The sequence below is a fragment of the Hemiscyllium ocellatum genome, chromosome 32 (genome assembly GCF_020745735.1).
Source record: "Hemiscyllium ocellatum isolate sHemOce1 chromosome 32, sHemOce1.pat.X.cur, whole genome shotgun sequence".
NCBI lineage: Eukaryota > Metazoa > Chordata > Chondrichthyes > Orectolobiformes > Hemiscylliidae > Hemiscyllium > Hemiscyllium ocellatum.
This window is the reverse complement of record NC_083432.1, coordinates 18,740,523-18,760,140: the sequence shown is the minus strand read 5'-3', so window position 1 is coordinate 18,760,140 and position 19,618 is coordinate 18,740,523. Positions and strand designations below refer to the sequence as shown.

The following is a 19,618-nucleotide window of genomic DNA, read 5'->3' as shown; positions in this document are numbered from 1 at the left end:
AGATGCTGGCAGAGTGCAGACATGAGGAGATTCATGGCAGCACCATCTATTTCAGCACACACGCTTTAATTGAAATTGAACACAGTTCTTTGGGTTACTAAATTCATGAGTTTGATTAGCTCATTCAAAAAGTGTTAGCACATTTAGATTGCCATGGTTTAATGACATAGTAAAATAGTCAATGGCTTCCATGAATGGCATCCAGTCAAGCTACGCATGTTGAAAGAGCACATGGACATGTTATTGCTGTTCTAGGTCTTGTATAGTTTCTGAAAAGTGAATATGTGAAACTCATTTAAAAGTGAGTTTAAATGGCTTACTCAACTATTCAGCTGATTTTTGTTGTACAGAACCTGATAGATAAAAAGCAACATTGCGTTTACATGTTTGAACAAAAAAAGCCTGCAGAAACTGGAAGTTAGAAAGAAAAGCATTGAATTGCTGAAAAAACTTGGTAGGCCTAACAGCATCTATGGAGAAGTTCTGAAGAAAGGTCACTGGACCTGAAACGTTGATTGTGCTTTGCTCCCCCACAGTTGCTGCCAGACCTGCTGAGTTTTTCCAGAAATTTCTTGTGTTTTGTGTGCCTTGGGTAGCCCATATATGAAGGGATTTATAAAAATAGTGTATATATCATTAAGCAGGTTACCACATTTTATAGTGGTTCTCCAACTTACTGTGTTAGCTGTGGAAAATGTGTAGTAGCAGGTCCTACCGATATAAACTTGGAATCTTTTGAGTACAGCATATTTGTTGAGTCCAACTCCCTAGTTCCTTTGGGTTAACATATGAAGATTTGAGTTTTCCTTGAAATTATGCACTCAACAGCCATTTGTATTACAGGTGAAAATCTGTCCAGTTGATGAGCATTCCACAATAACCATGTGCTACATCTTCTGAACTTGCTTTCACGGCCTTGTCGAATGTTGATTTGTGATGAAGTATCTGCTAGTAAAGAAGTTCAAACTCAGTGAATTTTTCTATGTAGGATGGAGACGCATCATTGCAATTGCATAAGCTACAGGCTATATATATTAAGACAGGATTCGTTTTATGTAGGTAAAAGGATTTTGAACATTGCATCGTTTTCCTTGGAAAACAAATAGCATCATAGGTCTGTTAATTTCTGCATTCCTTTGGCAATACCCCAACTGTTCAGAATCAATCTGCCTTGTTTGAGATCTAAAATTGATGTTTGTGCATTTCCAATGGTGGCCCAACCAATCAGCACCATTTTTGCAAATAAGTTTTCCCTCTTGTCGAGTCCGTGTTGTGTTCTCATCCTGATGAATGCAAGATGAAAAACTACATCATCTTTTGGCAGTATTTACATTCTGAACCACCAAGAAATTTACCAAATATTACCAGTTACACATTTCTTTTCTCTTTGATCAAAATACTATCAAAGGTTGTTGATTACTTTGTACGTTTCTAATCAATTGGCAATGTGCAAAATTAAAAGTGTTGGAGATTGAAGTTGTAGTTTGCCAGACAAAAGCTAAGATTAACCTGTTATCACTAAAGGCTTTTAATAGTAAGCACTCTATATCAACTTCAAAACGTACAAAACTTTTATTAGTGATCTTGTGTTTGCATACTATCACCCTTCATCAACAACTGTAGCTAGTGGAGGGAGGTTTTGCAACTTGCTGTAAAGAGAAATATATCTTATTAGGTAGCATCTCCATATACTCGGGTTTTATTTTATGTTAGATTTTCCACATTAAACATTTATAGATTGTTTTGTATACAGTAGACAGAACAATGCATTTTGTAGTTAACTTATTTGTGTGTGGATAAAGGTGTTTTGCTATGTACTTAATGATAAAAGTCTCTAAATGGACATTCCTGAGGAAAAATTTGTTCTTAAACTTTTTGAACTGTAGTTAATTGCTTAATTTGAAAAAGATGTCTGTCAGAAAAGCGACAATTTAAAGGTTTCTTTGGAAGTACAATTAAATAATCAACTTATTTTCTATAACTTTTAAACAATTATTACCATGGCACATTTTGAGTCACGAGAGATGAAATTCATTATTTTTAAATTCCTTTATGGGCTATAAACTCTGAGGGTGAAGACAAGGAAGGAAGACTTGAAGCATGTTTTAAATTCTTTGCTGAACTTTACCTTTTCTTCAGCTTTAGGAACCATATGAAAAAGGTGGTCCTCGATTTCTCGTTAGTGGGACAAGTAGTAAAATTTCTGAAATCAGTAATACTTCCTGGCATTTTGAACAATCCCTTCGGTATTAGATACCATCAGCATATTTGATCAACTATGCTTTTAAAATAATTTCCTGAAAAAAAGCAAGGCTTAATTCAATGCATAGTAAGTTGCGTCAGAAAAAGAAAACTAACCTCTATGCCATATATTCTACAATTGAAAGCTTGTTTTGTAATCAAAGCATCTGATATTTTGAGGCTAAAACCACCTTTTCCACTTGACAAAGAAGTGTTTCACTTGCATACAGTTCTCATTAGAGTCGTAGTGACACAACATGGACATAGACTCTTCAGTTTAACTCGTCCATGCCAACCAGATATCCTAAATAAATCTCATCCCATTTGCTAGCATTTGGCCCATATTCCTCTAAACTCTTCCTATTCATATTCCCATCCAAATGTCTTTTAAATTTTGTAATTCTACCAGCCTCTACCACTACTTCTGTCAGCTTATTCCATTAACACACTATTTGAAAAAGTTGCCATTTAGGTCCCTTTTATATCTTTGCCCTCTCACCTTAAACCTATGACGTCCAGTTTTGGACACCCTCCAATTTCCTCCCCCGCACTCCCACCCCCCCCCCCCCCCCCCCCCCCCCAACCCAGGGAAAAGGCCTTGTGTTTTGACCATATACATTTCCCTCGTAATTTTATAAACCTTTATCAGGTCACCCCTCAGCCTCCGACACTCCAGGGAAAATAGCTCCAGTCTATTTAGCCTCTACCTATCGCTCAAATTCTCCAACCCAGGCAACATCCTTGTAAATCTTTTCTGAATCCTTTCAAGTTTCACAACATCCTTCTGGGAGGCCAGAATTGCATGCAGTATTCCAAAAGTGTCCTAACCAATGTCCTCTATAACCACGACATGACCTCCCAACTCCTATACTCAATGCACTGACCAATAAAGGCAGGCATACAAATCTTCACTTATCTTATCTATCTGTAGTTTTCGTCATTAAAAAGTTCAATGAGAATATTAACTTTTTAACTACTTGAACCTTATTTCACAAGTTTTTGGATCTTGTTTTGTAATACCAGGAAGCTATGATTTTATTTCAGTTGTAAAACCGTATATTTCACAAACTGTGATTGTTACATGTCTGAAATGAAAGTTAGCTATAAATGTTTCTCCATTACCACTGAGCATGCCAGCCTTCTTAAAGGGGCTTCTCTGAAGAAGTCCACAACAACAACTAATCAAACTAAACAACAAATCAACTAACCATTCCTCATGAAGGGCTTTTGCCTGAAGCGTCGATTTTTGCTGCTCCACGGACGCTGCCTGACCTGCCGTGCTTTTCCAGCACCACTCTAATCTAGACAACAACTAATAAAGCCCATAGCCATGGCAAGGATATCACTATTTATGCCTGCCACTTGCATCCTTGAAGAATTTTTCAAGCTTTTTGTAGAAACGAGCAACCCTGCATTCTGTAATGGTCCTACCACTTCCCATAGCCTTTGGGTCTGTTCCCTTGACAGTTGTGCAACTTGTGTGAATTTAGTCCCCTCATCATGCTGTACAAAAGTGCTATTAATAGGTCTTGAGACTTTAGGGTGAATTTCTTTTCATTTTCTCTAATTTAAAAAAAGGCATCTTGCATGAAATGACAGCCTCCATCAACTTACTTTTGTTTTAGATGTTCAATTCCAAACTGAGTATTTGGACAATGTCCAACCTTTTGCCTATTCAGTCTAAAAGAGCAATTATGCAAATTTATTTTTAATGTACAGTTTTGCACTTGCTAAGGGCAATGATAGCATGTCAGTTTAAATGTACATAATATGTTGATTGGTGTTCTAAAATAACACATGTTGTATTGCCTTCATTATGTTTCTTAAAGTCAGGAGTACAATTAATATTTTTTAACAGTTTGTTGAACTCTTGATGCTTCATAGTTGTACATCAGGCACTGAAATCCACATTGGTGTAATAGTTGTCACCTAATTTTTTTCAATTCATGTCCTAAGTTTGCTTTGTTTAGTTTATCAAAAGTTTCTATTTGTTCTGTTTCACTGTCCATACATGATGCATGTGCAGTACTGAATAACAAAAAGCAAAAATGAATGAATATCTTCCTTTATTGACTTTTACCCACACATACTCCCAGCACCAAAATATTAAAATGGCTGAACATCAGGAAAATAAATGCAGCAGTGTTAAGTAATTATCCATATTGCCCTTAGTCTGAATGCATCTTGCATTTTACTCTACATAAGATGCATGTATCTATGATTAAATGGGTTTATGTCCATAATTTTGCATCTCGTGCATTGTTTTCCAAAGCTCTTTAGATATGTTGATGCAAAATGATAATTCAAAATATAGACAATAATACAATTACTGATGCTTCAGAAGGGAGGCTTGTAATCTACAAGCATTATTGCATCTTAAGTTTTCCTACACCAAGCCAATACCTGAGATTTTGTAGATTTCACGGTGAGATCCTAGCCCATTTTAAGATTGCAGTTTCATTTTGACCACTAGAGAATATTCTGTTTCACAGTTTAACTGTGGTGATTTAATAAGACATCAGCACTGAGTTTGTTGGTAGGTGGGCATGGCAAAGTGTGCCTTTGTTCTTAAAGATCTTTTTTGTTGCCTTTAAGCTTAAAAAATCTTTGCCTTGCAAATTATCGGAAGCTTAAGGTCAAAGGGACCTCCGATCAACAATGACACAATGTAACTCCTCAACCAATGCAATTTAAGAATTGAAAGTTGGAATGACAGAAGGAAATGGAGTGAATTTGTGTCAAATTCTTTACAAAAAGAAAAATATGCAGTACCAAAAGAAAATTGAATTGAGAGAGAAAATGGCAGAAAAAAATGAGGAAAAAAAATGCCATGTTTTACAAGTCTAGGGACAGTGTACATCCTGTAAGAATAAGGCTCCACCGTTTTAGTTGTTCCCTTGCCAGAGATGGGACATTGAGTTACATTTCAGGATCTCTCTTAATTATTAAAAAGACCCTAAATTATCCGCAGTTTACGACGATTTGTAAACCACTGAGTATCTCCTTCTCAAGCGTATCATGTATTTATAGTAATAAAGGTGTGCACTTTAACCTTATTGTTAATTTCTCAGAAGATTTAGGGCAAATGTGCATCATCATACTTAACTATAAGTACTATAATGAAATCCATAAGTAAGATGTAACTTGGTAGTTATTTCCTGACCACATTATCCATTGACCCAAACTGTTTAAAGGTTGATACTATATTTAACCCCGAGGTGATGTGCCATGAAGAAGACTGCCTACTTTCTTCATTTTAATATAGTCCTACCCTGTTTGGTACTGGTCAGTCTGCTGTTGAAGCTCTCATTAAGGTTTCCTTATTTTTACTGTGTTCCAATGTACTTGCAGCCAGCCTTTCATCTTACACCCATTACAAACTTAAAATCTGCCTGTCTTGTATCTCTGAAATCCAGTTCACTCATCAATCTTCTGCCCGCCACCCCACATCACAAGCCTCAATTGTAAAATTCTCATCTTCACTATCAATTTTCTCCTGCCCAACTCCATCACCTCCCTCCTTTAACCTTCACCACTGAGCAATTAAAATTGGGGTTGCACAGCTATTGGTACTCATTCCTTAGCTCCAGAATTTCACCCCCAAATGTGTTTATTGCTCTTTCCTTTCTTCTCCCTAATTATCTAATTAACCTGTTCGGAGATGTCATTACACATCTCTGGAGTTGGTGGGACTTCCCTTTCTTTTAAGAAGGTTCCTTAAAGTTTTTTTCTTTGAACCAACGTTTGGTTTAACACCTCCCTATGTAATTTAATATTTTGTATGATATTGTTCCTCTCAAATACCTTGGAATGTTTAACAATGTTAAATAGTTACTTTAAATGTTATGTTCAATATATAGTGTATATTTTGCATGAAAGTCAACCCATAATTGTTGGCCTAAAAAGATGTAATTTTCAAAGATTGCATGTTATAGTCACCCCTTGCTTTTCAGGGATCATAGCACAAAAAATTCAGACCAAAGGGTATACTAGTTTGGAAGAGATAACACATTGTTTCAGATACTCTGGCTACAGTTGAATAAAAGTGAGCGAAATCAACTGAAAATTTTCATTGTGGATAAAGATAGCAAAAAGTAAATACTAAAAGTTACTAAAGTATAATTATAGTTATTGGTTAAAAGCTGAGATTATGAATGAGTTATTTTATAAAATGGAGGAAATATTGTTTGAAACTGCATGCTGCCACGAGTAGAAGTTGGTCTCTGGGTATTCCTCACCTGTAACCAAGGAAAGATATTTCATAAAACACAGTAGAAATGCAATTATAGGCTAGATTACTTTTGAAGCAGTACATGATTAAAAATATGGAACTGAGAATCAGCTCTGAAAAGTTTATTTAGCAAACTTCAGTTCCTTTTTTTAATGGTTTGGAATCATTTTGTGCAAGTCATTGGTCAAGCAGACTTTTCCAATTCATGGTTACAGGATAATATCAAAAATAACTATGATTTTCTTTTAAATGAGAGCAATGTTTGCTTCCAAAGTTGAAGGCTACATCACTTAACATCTGGTCCAGAGTTATCTGGTTCTGAAGTTCGAGAGCAGTATTACATTTTGGCCACAAACACATTATTTTTATATCTTATCAAATTTTCAATTTGATGATCAATTATGTGCTCTGCTTGGTTACTGTTCACTGGTTCTGTGAAATATAGTACACCTTGAATCCTTAAAATAGCAAACATGGAGTGAATGTGTACTTACAAACAGAAGATGAAAATCTGTATTACCTCCCTATATACTGCCAAAAAGGGAAATGGAATTATGGGGCAGGAAAACAGTGATTTGATTGGGTCATGGACTGTATGCCAAGCTGAAGCTGTTTTTGTCTTCACTAATACATTTTACTGTCCTCTTTTGTTTCTTCACTATTCTCACCTAACAAATGGTATTTCTATTTTACAGCATTTTGATCACGGAGATATTGTGGTGATGGTAAACTTAGCCGTGGTAATTTTTTTTTCAGACTGAATTACTATCCCTCTTTGTCATCAGTGCACCAAAATGAAAGGCTTCTTTTCCTTCTCTGTTTAGCATTCATTCTGCTGCTTGATATTCATTACCTTTTTTTCTTACCTTAGTAAAATTATTTCAAATGCATCTGTCTTCAGTGTTAATTGTTGTCCATTAGGGAATAAATGCTTAGAAGAGACTGTTGTTTTGTGTTTCTTAATAATTCTAATCCAATCAGTATCAACTTGTATTGTCCAAGAGTTGATTTTACCCATTTACTGGGTACTTACACTTGCTAATGCAAATAACGATATAAATACAAAACTTTTCACCTGTGCTACAAATAATTGTTTGAGAAATATTATTTTAATCTATGCATCCATTTAGTCTGAGTCCCTTCACAATGCACCAAATACATAATGCAATTTCCCTTCTGTATCTGCACGCAGTGTGCAATATGTTATTTTGGTGAATTGGCTTGCACCTAAATATGTAAGGCTGATTAAATTATGCTTAACAATTGTTTGAAAAGTCCTGCAAACCAAATTATATCAGTTTGCTGTTTAGAAACCGTCTTGTATTTTTCTCAAGTTGTTGAGCATCTAAGGTAAGTAGTTTGTTGTGTCACTGCTCAGCAAGCAGCTGTTGATTGTGTACTTCTGACTTCGATATGTGGTAGTAAAGTGCTAGGCTGTCCCATTTGCTTTGTTTGGCTGGTTGAGTGGATTAAAGATTTGTATGACTCTTAAACAGTTTGATTAGTATTGTTGAAAGTTTACTTTTCTTTGCAAGAAGTTCTTTTCACAGCTTAGACTCCTTAGTGTGACCTAAAATTGGCAAGTATTTCAGTAGTGACAGGAAAATTATCATTACTTTTTTGATAAATTAATTATATTCAATCTGAAATTTGATAACTGCTACATTCTCAATTGCTGGAATAACACTTGGGCATGTTTGGCCTTGAAAGTCTGCCTCATTACATATTACTGTATCCAAAATAGCCTAATCTCTGGTTGGTTGGATAGATTCCCTGCAGTGTGGAAGTGGGCCCTTTGGTCCGGCAGGTCCACGCCAACCCTCCAGAGAGTGACCCGCCTGGACCCATTCCCCTACCCTGTATTTACCCCTGACTAATGCACCTATCAGTAAGTAAAAAGTGAGGTCTGCAGATGCTGGAGATCAGAGCTGAAAATGTGTTGCTGGTTAAAGCACAGCAGGTTAGGCAGCATCCAAGGAACAGGAAATTCACTGTGGGTGGTTTGGCATGACCGGTTGACCTGACCTGCACGTCCTTGGACTGTGGGAGGAAACCCCAGGAGGAGACCCGCATGGATGTGGGGTGGGATGTCAGGCCCGGGTTGTTGGTGCTGTGGGGCAGCAGTGCTAGCCACTGAGCCAGCATGCTGCCAAAATTGTTCGAGGAAACTGAACACATTCTGTGAACTCTTTCTTGTAGTTATTTCTACCAACTTGACATACTCAAACTACATGAATATTAAAGTCACCCATGATAAATGTATTGCCTGTTGACTGAGAGCCAGTAGCTCTACCTCTGCCTAGTCAAATTACTGGCATCATTGTATCAGCATTTTATAACAGTCCAGGATTTCACATTGGTGTCATAAGCCATGGTCACAGTGGGTAACCTGGTGTTGGGTGATTTTAAACATTTCCCATCGCAGTCCAATACCAGCATCTCCACATCAGCCTTTATCTTGAGATACTTGCCTCGTAAGGCACCTGGAACTTAAACACACCCAGGTACAAGAGAATGTGTAGGAGTCATGGCTGCTGTCAATATATCACACTCCTCTCGGAAGTTGTAATGGTGATCATAGATCATCTGAATATTAATCCAAAAAAACTCTTCCTGTTAATGAATTCTGTAATGTTGTGACATGACCCCCTTAGTGCTGCAACACATATCCTGCACCAGTGTGCCTTCTAACGTTTTTTTAATCTTCTGTGCTGATCTCTGAGATTCTGGAACCAGAAGTCAATGTTGTGGTTCTGTTCGCCGAGCTGGGAATTTGTGTTGCAGACGTTTCCTCCCCTGTCTAGGTGACATCCTCAGTGCTTGGGAGCCTCCTGTGAAGCGCTTCTGTGATGTTTCCTCCGGCATTTATAGTGATTTGTATCTGCCGCTTCCGGTTGTCCAGGCACTGAGGATGTCACCTAGACAGGGGACGAAACATCTGCAACACAAATTCCCAGCTTGGCGAACAGAGCCACAACAACGAGCACCCGAGCTACAAATCTTCTCTCAAACTTTGAACTAGAAGTCAATGGTGTAATCCACATCAGCACACTGGTCGCAGTGCAGAGATCACAGTGGCTATGCATTAGATGGGTAAATGTCGAGTAATATGGCAGGGGAATGGGTCTGGGTGGGTTGTTCTTCGGAGGGTCTGTGTGGACTTGTTGGGCTGAAGGGCCTGTTTCCATACTGTAGGGATTCTAATTCTAATGCAGAGAGAAGTATGTGTTCAGTATTTTCTAAACCCAACTTCTCAAATGTGTATAAAGTGCAGCCTCTAGTGGTGGGAATGGTAGTAGCTAACCACAAATTTCAGCGTAGATGTTTTGAATCAACCTGTTCACACAAGTTAACACACTCCTCAGCAGTTTGGACATGAACCATTGCATTCTGCCTCAGAGTTAGGGACCTTATCACTATGTCATAGGTCCCCTAGGATTTCTGTATTGGTTATATAATGTACATGCTGTACAGGTTTGGATTAAAGTGTATTTTTGAACTAATTAACCTAGTAAAATATGAGTGTATTTACTTTTAAATGATAGGCAGACAAAATTCTGCTTCATTTCCCAAACTCCTTGAGAAAATTAGGACCTCAAATATGGTTTGCTAAATGTCAGGCAAAAAGACTGTCAAATATATTGAATTCAACTTTGAAGATCCACATCAACAAAATTTGAATTTAATCCCTGTGCAGTCTCGTGAAAAGAGCAAAACTGGAATCATTCACTGCTCAAAAAATTATTCTGTTAATACATTTATCTTTGTGGGCTAGCAATCTTATCCGTGTGAACTTAAAATCATACTGAATTTCCGTTAAGTTAGCACCTATCTTGGTGATTCAACCCTAACATCCGATCATATCCACCAAAATGTTGTAAGCTGTTGTAAATTAACAGCTATTCCCCTTCTCCAGGTTGTATGAAATCTTCGCAAGAATACAGCTTATGTTTGCAGATCTTGCTGCTTCCCATCTTCCTTTTCTCCTCTCCTCTACTGACCCCTCAAAAACAATACATACTTAAAAATAATATCAATTGGGATGTGTTTTGCTGCTTCGAGAAAAGATAAACATAAATCCTTGGCTGAAACATCAACTAAATCTACATTTGAAAAAAATACAGATGTTTTCCCTTGTTCTTGTTTAACAAGTTAAATCAGGCTGTACCATTTCTACATTTATGAAGTATTAACCAGCTGATGCATTTGCAACCTCTGTTTTTAGCATGGCACATTATGACATGATAAAGTAGATTCTTCTCCGCAGACATTATACCTGCACATTGTCTAATCTTTGCTAACATTAGGAAGTACTTGCAATGAGTGCTGATTAAACTCTAAGCTGTGAGAATGGCTTCTGTTTGGTTCACTGTAGTGTCTGGCCTTTGCACCTCAAGGCAAGATCTTTACCCACCAGACCCTTTGAGCAAGTACTTATATTTAAACGCCACTGTAATTGCTGCAATTGTCTTGTTTTCCTATTTTAGGAAGGACAGATCCCATTCCTATTATTGTCAAGTATGATGTCATGGGCATGGGCCGTATGGAAATGGAGGTAAGATTGTAAAACTTGATATAATAGCAAACAATGGCTGTTCAACCATTTTAATCCTGTAATGTGTGTTGATGTAACTGTCAGAATTCCCATTTTAGTATTTGTATGGAACATATAGACACTTAAATAACATTAGAAACAGGAGTAGGTTATTCAGTTCCTGAAGCCTTCATTAAAAATTGTCTATCTTTATATCAAACAAAACAATAAATGCTGGAATCTCCACCTCTGCAAGGATCAGACAAGTTAAAATTCAAGTAGAGGTTTTCTGTCAGAACCTTTCTAAAGAAAGGTTCACATGTGAAATATTGGCATCTGTTTTCTTTCTACAAATGTACAATGACCTGTTCAATGTTTTTATATCCTTTCCAAAATTTTCCTTTTTTTTTTGAAAGAACATCTTGATATGAACTTAAGGTCATTAAGGTTTAGTGAGATTTACAGCTGCCTTTATTAAATTTTGGCACCTTGAGGCAATGGAAATTAATGCTCAAAAGGATTTAAATGGACAGGGAGAGTGCTTAAAGTGAAGGAAATGATAAACAAGTATTTTAAAATGTGGTTAGGAAATTGCTTGCCACCTGTCGTCTAGACTCTGCAACTGAGGGGAAAGCTAATGTTGAAGGAAACTTGAAATTTGACAAATAATTTGCCTTTTGTACATTATTATCTAGTTTCAAGAATTTTGATTCAAGTTTCAAAGTTAGTATTGTCTATTTGCTAATGCCAGTTATTAATCGTTATTGAAAGAGAGTGACTGACATCATCATAAAATCACAGTGGCTTGATACTGGCTGAGGTATTCTCTCTGCATACTACCCATTAAGATGCAAGTTTAAAAATCTGAACTCTGAACCTAGGTCAGTAAACTGAAGTCAAAAGTTAGTTGAGGCAAAATTCAGTCTAATTTTAGAGTTGCATTCTCACGGGTAAGAGACAGGTTTTTAACATGTTATTTGTGTCATGGCTAGCTTTGAAAACAATTAGATTTCAATCATTATAAATTACAATTGACTGCTGATAACTGTTCATCTCTGAAAAATTTATAATCCCAGTCTAAAATATTTAGTCATCGTAGTAATAGGATATTTGTAAGCCTTTCTGCACATAATGCTGATGTTTTAATTTAAAGAATCAATGAGTAATTTTGTAAGCATTAGTAATTTTGTCTTGATATCTAAAATCTAGATCTTACGAATTAATAATTTCGATTCAAAAATATGAGATGGTTTGTGTTTTACATAAGAACAAGGAGCAGGCATAGGCCATATCGAGCCTGCTCTGCCATTGAACAAGATCATGGCTGATCTTTTCGTGGCCTCAGCTCCACTTACCGCCTTCTCACCATAACACTTAATTGCTTGACTGTTCAAAACAATGTCTATCTTAGCTTTAAAAACATTTACTGAGGAAGTCTCATCTACTTCACTGGGCAGGAAATTCCATAGAATCACAACCCTCTGCGTGAAGAAGCTCCTTCTCATTTCAGTCCGAAATCTGCTTCCCCGATTTTGAGTTTGTGCCCTCTTGGCCTAGTTTCACCCGCCAATGGAAACATCATCTCTACTTGTATCTTATTTATTCCCTTAATAATTTTATATGTTTCTACAAGATCCCCCCCCCCCCCCCCCCCCCCCCCCCCCACCCCCACCCCCCACCCCCATATTCTTCTAAATTCCAGTTAATGGAATCCCAGTCTACTCAGTCTCAGCTGACCCCCTCAACTTCAGAATCGACCTAGTGAACTTCCTCTGGTGCCAGTACATCCTCTCTCAAATAAGGAGACCGAAACTGTAGGCAGTACTCCAGATGTGGCCAAAGCAGCACCCTATACAGCTGCAATATAACCTCCTTGCTTTTAAACTCAATCCCTTTAGCAAGAAAGAACAAAATTCCACTTGCCTTCTTAATTACCTGTTGTATTACAGATCATCCTTCCGTGATTCACACATAAGGACACCTAGGTTCCTCTGCACAGCAGCGTGCTGCAATTTTTTGCCATTCAAGTAATAGTACTTTTTACGGTTATTCCTGCTAAAACAGATGACTTCACATTTATTGACATTGTACTCCATCGGCCAGACTTTTTTCCATTCACTTAAAACAGTTTAGGTCCCTTTGCAAACTTGCACAGTCTTCTACCCACTTTGCTCTACCACCTATCTTAGTGTAATCCACAAACTTTGGCATGCTGCATATGGTCCCCAACTCCAAATTATCTATGTAAATTGTGAATAATTGCAGTCCCAGGACTGATCCCTGAGGCACCCTACCAGTCACTGCAAACCAGAAAAGCACTCATTTATTTGTTTGCATCCTGTTAGTTAACTAATCCTCTATCTATGCTAATATATTGCCCGTAACACCTTGCATTTTACCTTATGTAGCAGCCTTTCATGTGGCACCTTGTTGACTGCCTTTTGGAAATCTAGATACACCACATCTACTGGGTCTCCATTGTCCACCGTGCTCATAATGTCGTCTTAGAATTCCAGTAGGTTAGTTAAGCATGATCTGCCCTTCGTGAAACAATGCTGCATCTGCCCAACTGGACAACTTCTATCCTGATGTCTTGCTATTTCTTCCTTGACAATAAACTCAAGCATTTTCCCCACTATAAAAGTCTGACTGGTCTATAATTCCCCATCTTTTGTCTGCCTCTTTTTTTTTAAAAACAGTGACGTCACATTTGCTTTTTACAATCTGCTGGAACTTCTCCAGAGTCCAGTGAATTTTGAAAAAATTACCATAAGTGCATTTGATATTTCTCCTACCATCTCTTTAAGCACCCTTGGATACATTCCATCAGGACCAGGATAGGACTTCCCTACCCTTAGCACCATTAGGTTGTGCAACACTACCTCATGTGTGATAATGATTGTTTCTGGATCCACACCTATCTTCGTCTCTGTCAATTGCTGGCATGTTATTTCCGCTGTGAAGACCAACACAAAATACTTCTTAACTGCTTCAGCCAGTTCCACATATTCCATTACTAAATCCCCCTTCTCATCCTCTAAAGGACCAATGTTTACTTTAGCAAGTCTTGAGAAGATTTGTAGCTCAGATTGAGGTTCTGGATGGAGGTTTGCTTGCTGAGTAAAATAAAAATGTTTAGCCACTCTTTTTCGTTTTATGTTTTTATAAAAACCTTTGTTATCTTTCTTTATATTCTGAACTAGTTTATTCTCATAATCTAGCATACTTTTAATCATAACACTTTTTATGGTTTTCTGTTGAATTTTAAAACTTTTCCAATCTTCCAGTTTCCTGCCATCTTAGCCACTTTATCAGCTCTCTCTTTCAATTTGATAGCCTCCCTTATTTCCTTAGACACCCAGGGAAGATTACCCCTTTTCCTGCATTCTGCCCATTTCACTGGTATATACTTTTGCTGAGCACTGTTTGTCAACTGTCCCACTATAAAGTCTTTGCTTCCAGTCTACTTTAGCTAACTCTTCCCTCATCCTATTGTAGTTTTCTTTGTTTAAGCACAGAACCCTGTATTGAATTTTATGTTTGTACTTTCCATCTGTATTCTAAATTCAACCATATTACACATTTATTATTTAAATAAATGGTTGAAAAGACCTGTAGTTTCTTAAGAGCACAGGAGACATTTATGTAGAATAACACACCCCCTTAGCCAAGATTAAATTGACTGCTGCAGCTGCTGATATTGATTAATTTTGACAACCTATCAGTTAGAATTTTAATAATGACTCAGTAGTGTGCAACTCCATCTAGTGGTATGACTGCAAACCCTCACAGCCCAAAAAGTAAAGGTAAACAAGAGACTTGACTTCATTAAAGTCTGATCAGCAACCAAAAGTCAGCTATGGCTAGATTTAAATACTAAACTTGTCAAGTGATGACAAAAAGATACCCTGTAAAATTAACTTTTATTAGGAAGTGAAAATTTTTTTTCAATTTTTAAAATTTAGTCATGGGATGTGGCATTACTGGCAAGGACAGGCTTTGTTGCCCATTCCCTCATTGCCCAGAAGGCAGTTGAGATTGAACCACGTTGCTGTGGGGCTGGAGTCAAACGTGGACCAAACCAAGTAAGGAAAGCAGTTTCCTTCTCTGAAGGACATCAGTCAACCACATTGTTTTTTTTTGACGATTGGCAGTGCTTTCATAGTCATCATTAGAATCTTAATTCCAGATCTTTATTGAATTCAGATTGCATTATCTGCCATGGTTAAACCAAGGTGCCAGACATTACCTAGGTTTCTGGATTAATAAACTAACAACAATACTATTAGGTACTAATTACCGTATAAATTAGGCACAGTGAAAGCACAGGTAATTTTCCTGAATTGGCATGATTCTTTTACACTAGCTATTTAATTAATCAGTTATGGAAATTAAAATGTCTTGTAAAATTGATTTTAGATTTCTATGTGGTCTTATTTTATCTAATACAATGCACGTAGTGGATGATAAATACTGATATCATCATGAAAATTTAAGGTGTATTTTTTAAAGAACATTAATTTAAGAAAAGGAAGAAAAGTTAGTCACAATGTTCCTGTTTTGCAAAACACAATGCCTAGTTCTTCCGCCTTGAAACCATCTCTTTTCCCTGTATTTCAGAATGCATTTTAAAACTCCCATATTTCAGTTTTGCTTTTAGTCTGCATCCTGCCCATAATTTTTGCCATTCTCTTTTAGGTTTCCTTCCTCTGTGATGCCTATTGTATCTGCCTTGTAAAGCATCCTTCACAATTCTCTTTGAAATGTGAATTGCATTTTCATGCTGTCTTCACCCGCACTATGTCAGGTATATTAAGATTCACAAGTAACTCAATACAAATTCAGCTTATAAATTCAATCCTCTGAAATTATTAATTATTCAAATTTCATCTTTGTCATTTATCTTGAATTTGTATTTAGTATTAGCGGTTAAAATATTTGAACATGTTCTTGACAGATTGATATGGGAAACCTTAGACAAAAATAACCTTTTCAAGATTAGGCAGTTAGTGTTGAACAAGTAAATGATTTAAGTCAAGTTTCAGGATTGCCTATCTTCTGTGACTGTTTTTAACATCCTTGATTCTAGGCAAGATCATGAATTGAATGCTTCTGGAAGAAGCATGTAATGACCAAAGCTGATTTTGTGTATTTCCCAATTTGTATTACACTACCACCCATCTCAGGAATGTGTAGGTAGAGAAATATCAATACTTGCTCTCCAAATTTAGTTGTTGCACATCTGACAGGGAATGCATTCAGAGTGAAATAGAGATGGGTAAAGAATATAAAAGATTAGTTAGATGTTCATATACTCAATGGACTTTGAAACTACTTGGTTTGTTTCAAACCCTAACTAAATTTACACGTGAAAATGTATCAGCCTTTTTCATGTGAAAGAAAAGCTAATTTAAATTGCAGTAAGGAATGCTTTGCAACATTTGGATAACCGACTGACTCCCAAAGCTACCTGGACTACACCTCCTCCCACCCTGCCCCCTGTAAAAACGCCATCCCATATTCCCAATTCCTTCGTCTCCGCTGCATCTGCTCCCAGGAGGACCAGTTCCAATACAGTACAGCCCAGATGGCCGCCTCCTTCAAGGACCGCAGCCACTTCCCGCTCCTCCGCCCTTGAGCCCCGCCCCTCCAACCGCCACCAAGACAGAACCCCACTGGTTCTCACCTCCCACCCCACCAACCTCCGTATACAGCGTATCATCCGCTGTCATTTCCGCCACCTCCAAACGGACCCCACCACCAGGGATATATTTCCCTCCCCTCCCCTATCAGCGTTCCGCAAAGACCACTCCCTTCGCGACTCCCTCATCAGGTCCACACCCCCCACCAACCCAACCTCCACTCCCGGCACTTTCCCCTGCAACCGCAGGAAATGTAAAACTTGCGTCCACACCTCCTCCCTTACTTCTCTCCAAGGCCCCAAGGGATCCTTTCATATCCGCCACAAATCCACCTGCACCTCCACACACATCATCTATTGCATCCGCTGCACCCGATGTAGCCTCCTCTATATTGGGGAGACGGGCCACCTACTTGCGGAACGCTTCAGGGAACACCTCTGGGACGCCCGGACCAACCAACCCAACCACCCCGTGGCTCAACACTTTAACTCTCCCTTCCAGACCACCGAGGACATGCAGGTCCTTGGACTCCTCCATCGCCAGAACATACCAACACGACGGTTGGAGGAAGAGCGCCTCATCTTCCGCCTGGGAACCCTCCAACCACAAGGGATGAACTCAGATTTCTCCAGTTTCCTCATTTCCCCTCCCCCCACCTTGTCTCAGTCCCAACCCTCGAACTCAGCACCGCCGTCCTAACCTGCAATCTTCTTCCTGACCTCTCCGCCCCCACCCCACCCCACCCCACCCCAGCATATCACCCTCACCTTGACCTCCTTCCACCTATCACATCTCCATCTCCCCTCCCCCAAGTCTCTCCTCCCTACCTTTTATCTTAGCCTGCCTAGCACACTCTCCTCATTCCTGATGAAGGGCTCTGGCCCGAAACGTCGAATTTCCTGTTCCTTGGATGCTGCCTAACCTGCTGTGCTTTAACCAGCAACACATTTTCAACATTTGGATAAGGTCAGATTAGCACTGAATTCTGTTTCACTCCATTTTTATTGTATGAATGGAGTGTTTCTTTTTTTTTGAGTATTGACTTTATTAGAATGTAAACATATGTTACAATGAAGCATGGACTACAACCAATGCATTTTTCCCTTGTCATAGCTTGATTATGCAGATGATGCAACAGAGCGGCGTCGTGTTATGGAAGTAGAGAAGCAGGACACGGAAGAACTCCGGCAAAAATATAAGGTAATAAGCAAACATTTTCAGATTATCTGCACTGCTGAAGTTCCGTGTCTCCTTAGTCTATTCTCAATTTCATAAATTTAAAATCAATTAGTAATGTGTATGTGGTAGAATAAAGGACAAATTGAAAAAGACAATAAATATATTGTCCTTTCAGTTGCTTTCCAATTGTCTTCTCTCCTTTCAGGATATGTGTTGTTTTTACCAGTTCTGTTTGGTTTTTGAAATAAAACAGTTTTTGGTTTTATTGATATTTGAAATACTGAAGTTAATTTCTCAGTACTACACACCTGGAAAATGGCTCTATAATTACCTAATATTCCTGTTTTTTGGATTGTTTGGATCTGCAATGTAAGACGTTTGAAGTTTCCATTTATTCTAAAAGTGCGTTTAGAAATTGTTTTGATTTTCTGATTTGAGCCATTGGAGAAAAACAGTTTCTTAAATTAAAGTTAGAAGTCACATGACACTTGGTTATAATCCAACAGGTTTATTTAAAATCACAAGCTCTCAGAGCACTGCTCCTTCCATCAAGTGAAATGGAGAGAAGCATACAGACACAGAATGTATAGGTGGAGAGCTGTTTCTTAAAATAGGCCTCCAGAGCTTTCAGCCTCTCGAGTTCTTGATATTATTTGGTTAAACATAAATAGTGAAATCATCTTGTTTTCAATGTTGGAATGTGGGGTTTGTTGGCAAGAAAAATTCTTACTCCTTAATTGCTCCTGAGAAATTGTGAGTCAGCAATATTTCTGACTACCATCAGTCTTTATGTTTAAGGGTCTACCACAGTGCTGTTAAATAAGGAGCTGCAGAGTTTTGGCCCACCAATTTATTTTTAATTCATTCAAGATATGTGAGGTCTAACCAGCACTCATTGCCCTTGAGAAATTGGTGATGATAGCTAATATAAGTTCAAGTTGTGATTTGATGAGGAACTTAGAAATGATAGTATTCTCATGCACTCTGGGTAATAAATGCTGCAGCTTTAAGAGTTAGTTTTGGATCTGAAAATGATGACTATTCATTTGATTTCTCTATCCCTCTGGAGTTTGGAGAAATGAATTGGCTGTGCTATTAGTTTTCAACTGTTATTTATTCTTTCAAGGGAAATGGGTAGCACTGGCTACATCTGCATTTATTGGTGGTGAGTACTGTCTTGGAACTGCTGCTATCCATGTGGTATAGGTACATCCACAACACTTTCAGGAGTGAATTCTAGAATTTTGACACAGGAAAGGAATGGCAAAATCCAAGTTAGGATGGTGAGTGTCTTGGCAGGGAACTTGCAGGTCAGAAGTGGGGATATTGTACAATTATCAGCAAATGTTCAGCACCATTCACAATTCCTCAGATATTGAAGCAGTCTGTGTTCAAATGCAACAAGATGTGGACGATATCCAGGCTTGGACTGGCAAGTGGCAAGTAAAATTTGTGCCATACAAATGCCTGGCTGTGACCATAATCAATAAGAGAGAATCTGATAACCCCACCTTTGCCTTCAATGGTGTTATGATAACTGAATCCCCCACTATCAACATCATTGAGTTTCTGGTCAACGATACACCCAATCAAACTCTCATTAATACAGTGGCTAAAAGCGCAGGTCAGAGGCTAGGAGTAGTATGGTGAATAACTCCCCACCTGAATCCCGAAAGCCTGTCCACATTTTAAAGGCACAAGTCAGGAATATGATAGAGTACTTCCCACTTGCCTGGATGAGTGCAGTTCCAACATGACTCAGAAATTTGACACCAATCAACATAAATTCGC

At 38.1% G+C, this 19,618-nt stretch overlaps 1 protein-coding gene across 4 annotated transcripts in view; it reads left to right on the top strand.

Annotated features, from left to right (window-relative positions):
- Nucleotides 1-19,618, top strand: part of gpatch8 (G patch domain containing 8) — a 210,161-nt gene that overhangs the window by 102,615 nt on the left and 87,928 nt on the right. For all 4 annotated transcript variants that reach the window (XM_060848542.1, XM_060848544.1, XM_060848543.1 and 1 more), the window contains 2 exons: nucleotides 10,960-11,027; nucleotides 17,762-17,848. In XM_060848542.1, the coding sequence (XP_060704525.1) occupies nucleotides 10,960-11,027; nucleotides 17,762-17,848 (155 nt within the window). The remainder of the gene's footprint in view (nucleotides 1-10,959; nucleotides 11,028-17,761; nucleotides 17,849-19,618) is intronic.